General features: G+C 38.9%; 1 protein-coding gene across 1 annotated transcript in view; it reads left to right on the forward strand.

Moving 5' to 3' along the window:
- Nucleotides 1-13,213, forward strand: part of OXCT1 (3-oxoacid CoA-transferase 1) — a 137,494-nt gene that overhangs the window by 111,190 nt on the left and 13,091 nt on the right. The window contains exons 14-15 of the mRNA XM_045439252.1: nt 793-882; nt 10,842-10,922. Coding sequence (XP_045295208.1) covers nt 793-882; nt 10,842-10,922 — 171 coding nt within the window. The remainder of the gene's footprint in view (nt 1-792; nt 883-10,841; nt 10,923-13,213) is intronic.

Here is a 13,213-nt window from a genome sequence, read left to right on the forward strand (position 1 = left end):
ATGCCAAGTTTAGAAAGACAGACCCACCTTTTCATATTAATCATTACCAGGGAAACACCATGAGTGTCTTAACCTACTACGTAATGGCATTTTAATCTGCAGGAAATCCAAGAGAGTGCTTTAGAAAGTGTTTGTAATTGAAGATTCAGTGGTGCCGATTTTGTGTTTAAAAAGAAAGTGGAGGGGCGCCTGGGTGGCTCAGTCGGTTAAGCGGCCGACTTCGGCTCAGGTCATGATCTCGCGATCCGTGAGTTCGAGCCCCGCGTCGGGCTCTGTGCTGACAGCTCAGAGCCTGGAGCCTGTTTCAGATTTTGTGTCTCCCTCTCTCTGCCCCTCCCCCGTTCATGCTCTGTCTCTCTCTGTCTCAAAAATAAATAAACGTTAAAAAAAAAAAATTAAAAAAAAAAAAAAAAGAAAGTGGATGTCAGGGGTATGTGGATTTCAGTCTCCTATTACTATAATCATAATAAAGTGCCAGAATTCTGAAAAGATTCTTAATATTTTTCTCATCCACTGATTGTCTTATTGCTAATATATCATCAACAAAATAATGTTAGCCACAATGTAATAAAACTGACATCATAATATTTGTCCTGAAGTTATCTCTCAATCACAGAATAATACAGTAACAGAATATTAATATTGTAAAGCTTCTAGTACTAAGCAGTAAAGATCAGTGAGGTTTTCTCGCTCATTTATTCCAGTGACTTATTCTTACCAGTTAATTTTTTTCTGCCACATACTAAAGGATTGAAAGAGAATTACATCTTATTTCCCACTTCTGTTTTGTAGGGGAAGATGGTGAAAGGAATGGGAGGGGCTATGGATCTCGTGTCCAGTGCTAAGACCAAAGTGGTGGTCACCATGGAGCATTCTGCAAAGGTAATGTGTGCTGCTTTTGGAAATTCACAGTATGCCAAGATCCTGTACATACTCCAGGTCATGCAATCATGTTTTTTTATTGTTTTCTCAGGATCATTCAAATTGATAGCATTTATATTTTAGAGAGAAAGGCTGCAAATAAAAGTAGTTACTTACTGTCATTCAGCTAGACAGTTCTTTAACTTCGAGTGAAACAAACGGGGGGGGGGATCTTTATTTACTTTGCTTACACAATAAAAGTTAAAGCCAGAAAGTCTTCAAACTCAGTGAAAATATGTCAGGGCAGATGTTTTGATTTAGGTTTAAAGATGATTATAGTGGTTGCTCTGTGCTTGCAAAATGAAAAATACAATAGAATGTGGTCTTTTAACAACAGTTATTTTCAAATGCATGGTGTGGTCTCTTACCAAAGCTGTGAGATGCCATTTTGGGAAGGGTTAGAAAGTGGTGAACTTGGTGATAAAGAGTATCCTTATTCTGTAAAGTATGATACCTTTATTTTGATATTTGAATATTTTGATATTGAATATTTGCTGAGTGCTGATTATAATGTTAGATACTTCTATAATTTGGCAATGACCAAAACTACTCAAAGATCATTGACCTCGTGGAGCTTACATTTGGTGGTGGTGGTCGTGGTGATGATGATGATATATCATCATCCTACAATAATGATAACTACCATTTTTCGAGCTTCCTGTGTTCCGACAGTATATTAAGCCCTCTCTGTGTATTTGCATGTATAAGCTTATGAACTTGATCCAGGTATTTTCTTATGGTTTCAAAAACAGCTTCAGAGAGGTTAAGTAACTTGCCTGAGGTCACTAAACTAGTGGCACCGAGATTAGAACTGGGTATCTATGATTCCAAAGCCTAGTGTTCTAACTATAGAGCAATCAGTACAACTTTGTTCCTTGTTCCCAGCTCAGTGTCTTTAAACTAACTGAGCTTAATTGCTTTCCTAAGCTGAGTCCGTGGGTTTCTGATGATTTGCAAAATTGATCCTGGGTGGTACTCCCTTCATTATCTATGCCCTTTGTTCATTCTCCTTTTTTTTTTTTTTTTTTTAATAATTCTTAGGCTTTTTTTTTCAATGTTTATTTATTTACCTTGAGAGAGAGGGAGAGCATGTGAGTGAGCAGGAGAGGGGCAGAAGAGATAGAGGGAGAGAGAGAATCCCAAGTGGTCTGCACTGTTTGCATGGAGCCCAGCGCAGGACTTGAACTCACGAACCATGAGATCATGACCTGAGCTGAAATCAAGAGTCAGATGTTTAACTGACGGAGCCACCCAGGTGCCCCTGATTCTTAGCTTTAAAACAAAATCTACCTGTTCTCACCTTGAGACCTGTTAATTTGAATGGAAGTGGTAGTTCATCTGCCCTGTTTTAATTTAGAGATGCAGCATCAGCATCTTGGGAGAGCACGGAGCTTGCTTCCCATGAGGGAGTTCTGTTACAGAGTGATGTGTGCCATGAAATTGTTCTGTTGTGAAAAGTGTAATAAATATGAAAATATCCTAAATTGGTTTGTAAACAGTGGAAACTAGGCAGTAGAGCATAAATACGGAACAATAGAAATGAAACCCACACAGGTGACTTCTGAGAGATGCCTTGTGAAAGCATCCAAAATAGTTTGTTTCAGAGGCAAAAGGATGCCAAGCATGCAAATCAAATCCACGTCTTTTCTGGAACATAATGTCTATTTGGATAAATAGACATTTCTGACTTCCCTTTTGTTATTACTTTAATGTTGGTGCACAGATGCTGAAGTCCGACTCATTTTAGATTTTTTTCATGCATTTGTTTTCAAAGTGTTAGGCTGTATTTAACAAACTCTTTTTCTCTCTCTTTTTGTTTTTCCAAAGTCTTTTGTCTCAGCCAAAATTTCTGAAAGAGGAAAAGAAATTATCCTTTAAACTTTTCATTAGAAATCCCTAACTAAAGCTTTTTATAGAAGCAGATATTTTTCCTGTTTTCTTCTTTCTAGGCAAAGTTTTCTTGGTGTCTGACTACCTTTGTTCTTAGGCTTCTCTTCATCTCTTGACGTGGCCTTCTTCTGCCCTCTAAGAATGGCAAGAAAATGAAGGAAAGTAGTAGCAGTATGAGTCCTTATTAGCTACCAGGCCCTGTGCTTGGCATTGTACATACTTCATGTCGCTAGCTTCTCAGGGACCCTTTTCAGTATTCACTGGGATGTGGGCAGGTTAAGAAACTTGTCCAGGTGTATGATAGAGTTCGGAGTCTCGCTCAGTTCATGTGTTCATCACACCACACCGCACCGCATCCTCACCAGAGCCATCTCTGCACCAGGATTTAAAACCAGCCCTTTTCTGAAAGCTTCAGGTTGCACAAGGATCACTCTCCCTTTTTCAATTTTCCCTGAGGCTCTCCCTGCTTTGGTGAGTCAAAGCAAAATACGTGTTATTCTTTATGCCTGAAATGCTCTTCCACTGATACCTGCATGGCTTGCTCCCTCAGTTCACGCACGTCTCTGCTCAATATCACAGAAGCATTTCCCTGACTGTTCTATAAAACAGAAGTCCCCCCTCTCCTGACCTTCATCCCCCTTTTCACTGGAATGTAAGTTCCATGAGGGCAGGGATTCCATCAGTTATAACAGGTGAAGAGAATCATGTCTGATGCCCATTAGGACTCAGTAAATACTTGTTGAATTTATTAATTCTTCAAATAATAATACTTTGAACATGTAGAGCACCTTTAAGTTTTTCAAAGCAGTTGCAAGATTACTGCCTCCACATTTTATCATTATGATACTCTTGTGAGGTAGGTCTCATTGTTTCCCTTGCAAAGAAAAACAAACAATTTCCTAGAGGTTAAATATTCTGATAAAAGTCAAGTTGAAAATTTGGAGCAAAAGCAAGCCAAGAACCCATGTATCCTGCCTTTGGGCCTCCGTTTTTGTTTTTTTGGGTTTTTTTTTTTTAATAACCTTTTTTGTCTGGCAGGTACCATCACCACTAACAACATAAAAGAAAGTACTTTGTTCTCAATATTGTGTACTGGATATATTTCCTAAGGGTAAAACTTTCAAAGCACAAAAGCAGGGAAATTTGGTCATAGTTGTCATTTATTGGAAACAAGCAAAGCTTGGGTACCTATTTTAGAGAACATAAACGAAAGCTCTATTTCTAAAAGAGGTTTAGATTTTATTTTTACGACAGTAGGAGGTCTGGATTCTGAAGGGAAAAAGGGAATCGTCCTTGTTATGACATTGGGAATAAATCTTTGTGAATATCTTTCGATAACGTCTAATCTATATCTGATAGCAAAGGTATCATATAGAAATCTTGAATGTAGTTTTACATTGTCTTTATTTTTTGTGGGGAGGAATTATAAAAAGTAAATGAGATTTCTTAGTCCTATTTCTTTTATACCCAATGTGTTACCAAAAGCCAACAAATGTGAAAGATTTTTTTAAACAAAAAATTCTTCCCTGGGAAACATTCTTAGAATACTTTTCAACAGCATTGAAAAGTATCCCAAGGTAAATAAAGTATTTCTTTGTTGGGATAATTTATAATTAACACAGTTTCAGCTGGTGTAATATTTTTTCATTTATAAAAGCTTGTCAATATTTTATAACTTGCTAATGAGACTATTTTGTGGCTAGGATCTGTTTAGAAAAAAAATTTACCTTAAAAATATAGAAATGCTTACATGGTTTTGCCTTTTTATTTCTTCATTAATGATAGAAATGCCTGCCAAAAAAAATGTTATAATGGGAGGAAAAAAGCAGAACACAGTCCAACTAAAGCTCTTTAAAATGTCTTATAGAATTTAGTTAAGCTAGGGGCGCCTGGGTGGCGCAGTCGGTTAAGTGTCCGACTTCAGCCAGGTCACGATCTCGCGGTCCGTGAGTTCCAGCCCCGCGTCGGGCTCTGGGCTGATGGCTCAGAGCCTGGAGCCTGTTTCCGATTCTGTGTCTCCCTCTCTCTCTGCCCCTCCCCCGTTCATGCTCTGTCTCTCTCTGTCCCAAAAATAAATAAACGTTGAAAAAAAAAATTAAAAAAAAAAAAAAAAAAAGAATTTAATTAAGCTAATAACTTTAAATTCTGAGACTTTGTCCGTGGCTCTTCAAAGGAAAACTGACTCACAGAGAAGCTTTCTGAGGTACCACAACAATTCATGAATGGAAAGAGAAAATCATTCCTGTTCATACCTGGGCTATGCCATCCTTAGGCTGGAGATCATAGGATGCAGTCTTTGTAGAGAAAATAAAAGGCTATGATAAAGATTTTTATATTATATTTCAGAAAAATGGCCTTGTATTCTAAGATCTCAAAGCCCCGAAGGCTGTTTTCAGAAAAAATGCCTTGCTATATGTATCATCTCATTTGGTTAGTCTTCCCCTTGAGAATGTGCCTGTAGCCACAAACAGTTATTACATCCACATAGAAAAACCATTTGTAATAGCAACTGTTCTCAGAGCTAGCTGAGTCTTTCTGTTCGAGTCCTTTAAGGATTGTTGGAATCCCTAGCAAATAGGTGCTGTGTAGAGGCCAAAATATCCCATGATTATGAATTCAGTGTGAGTAATATCATCTTGTCCTTTTACCCTTCATACCTCGATTGTCTTTCATTAGCCAGTCCCATTTTTCTTTTCTGTATACCTCACCAGTCATAATGGTGATTGGACAGTCATGTGTTTTGTGATACAGCATTCCTGAATAGTTTGTATTTGTGGTGTGTGTGGAGTGTGTGTGTGTGTGTGTGTGTGTGTGTGTGTGTGTGTATAGAAGCTTTTTCACCTGGTTTAAGAATTGAGACCAGTGGGAAGAAGAAAAGGCAAGTGGCAGTGACATTCAGGCTTTTATGATGTTTTGGCAAAAGCCCAAAGAGAGATCTGTCAGGTTTCATTGTGCTTCCAAAGTACTGAATATTCTCTTACAAAGTTCAGCCTACGTAGCCCATCTTTTCAGCAAGTTACTGGAAGCCCTGAAGCTTTAAGAGGGAGCAGGCATAATTCACTCTGCTTCTCTCCTGACTTATAAATGTGTGTGTTTCATTCTGCAGTCTTGAGATGTCTTGCTTCTCCCTTTGATCCTGCCTTTATTTATCTCCCCAAAGTCTTGTAAGTCCCTTCACATACTTCTGCTCGCTGTGCTTCTCCTAGTGAGCTCACCGATGTTGGGAATGTGTAAGTACATATCTTGGGACTAGAAAGCAGCCTGTAGTGGTCCTTAGATACTCAGTCACATGGTATTTTACAGCTCTAGCTCTGTCGGAGTTCCTTCAGTTAGAATTATAATATTCAGACAGCAAGTCCTGAAGAACAGGGAGAGTGTTGCCATTTGAATGTGGTGCTTGTGTGGTGGTGTGTATTTTGGGTAGCGTGAATGAAGGCTTAAAGACTTGGTCCTTTAAGGAACAACCAACTTCTAGAATTTGCTTTCTCTTGTACTTGGTCATTAGGGCTTTCCCCAAAAAAGTTTCCTAAAAGAAGAAATATGTTGCAGCCACATTTAAAATAAGCACTTAACAGAAAAGATGAGCAATAGCGTTTTATGTAAAGCAAAATCTAATTACATGCACGCTCTGTTGCCTCAGGTGAATAAATGCTGACATCAAATGCAAAAATCATCATGTTGTGAAACAGAGAGCTTGTTATTTGGGATTAAGTTTATTGTGATAACATGAAGCTTACTGTAGTGATAACCAGGGGGATTTATTATCACTTAACCAGACTCGTTACTGAAGAATTTAGGTCCAGGATTTTACACAAATATCAAAAGAATTAAAGAGAGATCACCACGAAGCAAGTAATACAAAGTACTATGGCCCTAAGTCATTTCAAAAGAAAAAGGTAAATTCCTCGGTGTTGCCATGAGGCCTGTAAGTGATCAAGGCGGGGGGGGGTGGGGAGAAGAGAAAAAGTGGAGAGGCAGGTAGAGGAAGAGATTTAGCGATTCATCAAGGTTTTGATGAAGTTCACAAATAAGGACCGAGTGAAATCAGGAGCCCTCGGGACTAGTCAAAGCGTTTTTAATGCTGTACTTGGTATCTGTTCCTCTGCCTTTTCTGGCATTTCTTCTTGGGGAGAAAGAAAGAAGCAGAATGGTAAGGATGAAGCAGACCTCACAGACCCTAAATATTTGTGTGTAGATTCTACCTCTCCTAGTTTATGACACTTTCAGAACATTTTGTGTGATTCCTACGGTGACCAGGTGAGGAAGACAAGGCAACCATACAGAAAACTACAGCGCAAAGAATTGAAGGCATCAAATGACCATTAAATGGCAGATAATAAGATGAAAAAAATGGCTCTTTAGACTCTTCGTACAGTGTTCTTTGCTGCCACACACACTACACTGCCTCTCTTTTTTAGGATTTAATTTTAAATGCTGAAAACTCAGCAATTGTTCCTCCTTTGTGAATCGTTAATCTATGCAGCCGCCATGCCACATTGGAAGGCTCAGCCGGGCACGGTTAGAATAGAGCCCTGAAGTGGGAGTTAGTTATATGTTGGCTTCATAGCTAACCTATTGTTGAATACTGAAATTGTGACATTCTTTAATCTCTTGCCTCTCATTTTCTCTTTTTCCTTTATCTGTGTTATGTGCTAGAGCTAAATGTGAATGGAGTCATCTAGCTACATTGTTCTCACTGCAAGAATACACCCGGTGCCAGTTTCCTAGGCCAGCCGTATGGTGTGTCCCCAAAAACGTCTTGTGGTTTCATTAGTTTTGTGGGTCTCAGCAATTGGGTTTAGGCCATTTTCTGCATAATCACATGTCTAACTTCTTATAGGAACATAAGAGCTAAAGAATTCCCTGGTAGACTGTGGAATTGTCAAATAGGTTTTGTGTAAACAATGGTAGCTAACATTTATTGAGCGCTTGCAAAATGCTGGACACTTGGATCTCATTGAACCATTGCGGAAGCCCCATGGGGGGAGGGCTGCTGGGGCAGCCCAGGCCCAGGAACTTTGCAGAGCCCGGGAGGAGCAGAGCCAGACTTTACCCTCAGGCCCTTTGGCTCCAGCCCACACTCTTAACCATACACTATCCTGTTTATATGGCAGATAGTCCATGAAAGGTCTCTGTTAGTCCTGTCAGTTGAAATTCCTGATTCCTCCTAAAATGGAGTTCGTTGTTCATTAAAATCCAAGTAGTTTTGCTCACACCAAATGTGGATCTTGCTCAAATAATGAGAACAAAGTAAGAGCTCCCTGCAAAAAATGTTCTTCAGAGGCCCACAGATTGCTCCCTTTGTACCCAGGCAGGCCTGGAATTCACTGTGACATGCCTTATTTGAGTTATATTCAATGTAAGGAGACCTGACAACTGTACAAGCTTGAATATTCATCATTAATTTCAGCTCCTTAATTAAGCTTCTGTGACACGTGCAAACTTCCTTTGAAACTGGGAAGGAAAGTAAAGCATTAAAAATGAAGTGAAAATGAGGTTTTATTTCTACAATTATAAATTTTCTTATACAGTAAGATCCAGAAGCATATAACTTGTTATTAAAGGCGTAATGTGTATCCATTTTATATGTATTTGGCACTCATTATGATTAAATTAAAATAGTAGGGTTTGTCTTTTTTTGAAATCCATCTGGAATTTCCAGTAGACCTTTCATTTTCCTCCCATTCATTTATTCAAAAAATAATACTTTTTGTGCCATGCACTGGGTGAAGTACACTAAAGCCTTTTAATTACTGGTGCATTGGAGAGTTGAAAGTTTATTGCGAGGAACAAAATCTTTTTAATTAAACCTAGTTATCTGAAATTCCTTGCCTATGACTGTACAGTAGATCTGACAGAAATTTGAGAGAGATATAAGCCAGATAGCAGGTGCTTATTTTAGCGGTAAAACAGTAAGATGACTAAAGATGATTATGACATCATGTGTGGTGTTTTAATTTATTATTATTTTTATTGATTTATTTATTGATTTATTCGTTTATTTTTGGTAAGAGCATGAGCCGGGGAGAAGGGCAGAGAGAGAGAGAGAATCTTAAGCAGGGCTCCATGTCATGACTGTGAGATCACAACCCAAGCTGAAATCAAGAGTTGGATGCTTAACCAACTGAGCCACCATGTATGGTGGCTTTAGGCCCCAAAAAGAATCAATAGAAGCATTTTTCCATTTTTTAGTAGAAGATCTAGAATATGATGAAGTAGCTTTCATCCTCAAGGGAAATACTAAATTAGGCTCCTGTTGCTTGATACTTAGAAAGGAGCTTAATGATAATTATAATCAGATCATCAGAGCTAATGTTTCAATTGTGTTTCCGTACAGGTGCCCAGAGGCCATGTCTACATTGGGATGTAGGCTGGAGGAAGGGGTATAATGGGTGAAAACCTGCTTTCCATTCTTTTTTTGAGTATAGTTGACACACAGTGTTATATTAGTTTTAGGTGTTTAGCATAGCGATTCAGCAGATTTGTACATGATGCTGTTATCCCCAGAGGGGTAGCTGCTATCTGACCCAATACATCACTGTTACAATATCATTGACGATATTCCTTGTGCTGTGTCTCTTATTCCCACGACTTACTCATTCCATAACTGGAAGCATCTATCTCTGTCTCTGTTTCACCAGCCTTGCCCAGCACACCACCCCCTCCCCTCTGGCAATCATCAGTTTTCTCTGTATTTATAGGTCTCGTTCTGTTTTCTGTTTGTTTATTCAGGTTTGTTTGTTTTTTGTATTCCACTTATGAGTAAAATGAGTAAAATATGCTGTTTGTCTTTCTCAGTCTGACTTATTTCACTTAGCATAATACTCTCTAGGTCCATCTGTGTTGTCTCAAATGGGATGATCTCATTATTTTTATGGCTGCATAATATTCCTGTGTGTGTGTGTGTGTGTGTGTGTGTGTGTGTGCGCGCCCACATCTTCCTTATCCATTCATCTATTGATGAACATTTAGGTTGCTTCCATATCTTGTAAATAAGGCTACAGTAAACATAGGGGTTCATACATCCCTCTGAATTCGTGGTTTTGTTTTCTTTGTATAAATACTCCGCTTTCTATTCTTACTCCCTTTTTATTTTATGTTTGAAGAAAGGGTACAGTAGTTAAAAGAAAAAATACAGATTTAGGACAGCTCATACATTTTACTTACGAGCAAACTGAGGCTCAGACAAACTCCAGGAACAGCAAACAGCGGTATGAGAAAGTAAATAAAACCATGGTATACTATACTGCCTGGCTCAGCGATGAACAGTTTTACATGGTCATTGAGGCAGAATGGTGTAAATTCTAACCATTGAGTTAACTACAGTTTGCAGCCTAGCTCTAATGAAGAAGTGCAGATGACAGTGGAGGACAGGGTTTTATAAGAGAGTTAAGTCTTCATGTACCACAATAAGAAGTTAGTACATAGTGTCTAAAATCAATTAATCAAGAACCCAGTTTGTAAAAAAGAAGAGGTAATAGGAAAATGTGTAGATACAAAAGAAAATGCTAGAAAAAAAATTGATTCCTGTTGAGAGCAGGTCCAAAAGTAAGTAAAGGAGGCTAGGCATTGGTGTTTTCATGTATGTTTTACTTTTCTAACAAAATTAATTTTAAGAAGGGTATTACACATTCGCATCTCGTACATGCTTCTTATCCTCGGTGAATAATAGTTCGTGTTTGTCGAGGAGACTATTCCCTGAAAAGGAAAAGGAAGCAGGATACTAGAAGTAAAATTTCTCTTACGTTATATATAAGGACTGAGACTTGAGAGTTTAAATTTATGACAAGGTGTTTCCCAACTAAATCATTTCTGGCTTTTGCTATCCATTTGGTATTCTCCCTAAATTATGTTAGGAACAGAAGCTATCCCCAGAAAGAAAGCAAAAGCGTGACTGTGCAAAGATTTTGAAACAGCCTGTACTTAGGAGATGCTTTCTCTGATAGTTCCTGTGTGTCCTATCATTATTCCACTTCTAAGTAAGAATTGGTCCCTAACTACTCTTTTGATATTCCTTCTTTTTAAAACAGGGAAATACACATAAAATCATGGAGAAATGTACATTGCCACTGACTGGAAAGCAGTGCGTCAACCGCATCATTACTGAAAAGGTACAGTGCCTCTTTTCATTTCCTCTAATGTCAGCCAGCACTTTTTTTTTTTATTTATAAGAATTCTTAGATTTTTTTTCATCACCCTCTAAAAGGGTATGTTGGTAGTCATAGGATTAAGTTAATCCGTGGGTAGACAGAATAGGAAAATTCGTCAATTTAATGTTTCTAAATGTAGAATCCTTGACATGCACCTCTCTGGTGTGTATACCATGCAGAATATACACAATTGCACTACTGTCCTTGGTAACTTTGACAGTATATCAAAGAGAAGTTTTATTCATCCTTTTACTTGGACGATTAACATGTCTAAGATGGATGATGTATATAAAGTTAAGAATATATTAATCATTCCTACCTTTCTTCTTTGCTTTCCCAACTCACAAGGACAAATTGTTTGATTTCATTTTAGGAAACTCTTTCAAAATTGGGGTTTTCATCATTTGGGTTCAAAGGCCCCACAGTGAGCCAAGAAATCTATTCTGTGGTTCTTGCATGCTTTCAGCTCTTTTATAAAAAGAACTTCAGAACACACGAGCCATTTTACTGCTTTTCTAGATTTTTTCTTCTTAGATGGAAAATGTTGGTAATGGTGTGACTGAAAGCTGCTCACATCTGAGAGAAGCCTCACTGGCAGTTGTCTACAGTCATCTTTCTGACCCAGACTTGAACCTAGAATGTTGGAATGACATAATTCTCCTAAGTGAGCTAGGAGGGTGCCGTTTTCTTGATTCAGTGTCTTGATGAAACCAAAAAACAAAATTATCTGTATCAGGGTTGGTTTGTTTGGATGCTGTTCTTTTTGCAAGAGCTACAGGGACAGCATCTTGGCATTAATCTGGTTTGCTGCCTCTCACTAAAGTGTGGTAAGAAGCACCCTAACGCAGCCCTTTGAAGTAGGTTCAGAGGTTCATAGTACTTGACAGATCCACATTTTACTTTTTAAACATTTTTTAAAATGTTTATTTGGAGAGAGGGAAAGAGAGCAAATGCATAAGCGGGGGAGGGGCAGAGAGAGATGTGGAGAGAGAGAGGATCCCAAGCAGGCTCCACGCTGTCAGTGCAGAGCCTGACGCAGGGCTCAGTCTCATGAACCGTAAGATCATGACCTGAGCCGAAATCAAGAGTCAGATGTTTAACCAACTGAGCCACCTAGGGGCCCCCACATTTTAAAGAGCATTGTGTTGTAAATGTTGCCTTCCCCTAGGACTGTTTATGTGGAGTTCCATAAAGATGACTTGTAGAGAATAGAAATTGGATAAAACTACAGAATATTTTATTTCACCATTCATTCCCTGAGTCTTACCGCTTCTTGAACCCCTACAAAATTGTGGTGACAGGACTTACTGAAAAGATCCTATTACTTTGAAAATAACGACAAAGCAGTCCTCAATCCTGTTTTCTTTAATGAAGTGGTAGACCTTCTAAGGATAATTCCACCAACATTTTCCCATTGATCTTCCTCTTCTCCTAAGTAAGCCCTCTCCCCCATCCCCACTACATGTGCTCTCTGGCCTTGTTCTTACCAGTTCACTGCTCTTAGCTGCAATACGTTCCACTCGACTCTGCCTCCCCAAATCCTATCCATCCTTTAGGCCTCATGCAATTTTCCTCTTGATCACGAAGAGGTTTCTGGCCATCGTCGCACTCCTGCCTGTGCCTCATCCTCAGTCGTGCACCATTCATTTGGACACCTGTCATCTCATACCTACATTTCCTTATGATATAACAGACTATTATTTAACTTTACTGCCATTTATAAAAACTTGTATCTATCCTTCCTCCCCGTTCACATTGTTATCTTATACATTTATTCATTTAATAAGGATTTTGCGAGCATCTTGTCTGAACTAGAGTATTACCAGTAGTGTGCTACAGAAAAGAGATCAGTCTCCACCCCCAGGGAGCACATTCAGGAGGGCTGGACAGCGTGCATCTGGCAGTACCCGAGGCTAGGGTAATAAATGTGAGAAGAGCCATGCCAGATGAGGAGTTAGGAACACAGGAGAGAAGAAGTCTGCCTAACAACCTGGGGAGAGTGTCAGGAGAGGTTCAAATGGTATCAAATACAGACTTGTAATGGGTTTTGCAAAGCATTTCACAGACTCTACCTTTTCTCCCCCAATCTCAGTTTCTCTCTTTCCACTTTTAAATTCTCCCCACTTCATCTGTTAAAATGCTGTGAATGGTGTTACCTTCCCTACCCTCCATGTTCTTCTGGGACTCTGCACATCTTGTTTCCCTACCTAGAATGTTCTTCTCACCCTTCCCATCTAGCTAATTCCTGCTCA

The sequence above is a fragment of the Leopardus geoffroyi genome, chromosome A1, assembly GCF_018350155.1.
Source record: "Leopardus geoffroyi isolate Oge1 chromosome A1, O.geoffroyi_Oge1_pat1.0, whole genome shotgun sequence".
Taxonomy (NCBI): domain Eukaryota; kingdom Metazoa; phylum Chordata; class Mammalia; order Carnivora; family Felidae; genus Leopardus; species Leopardus geoffroyi.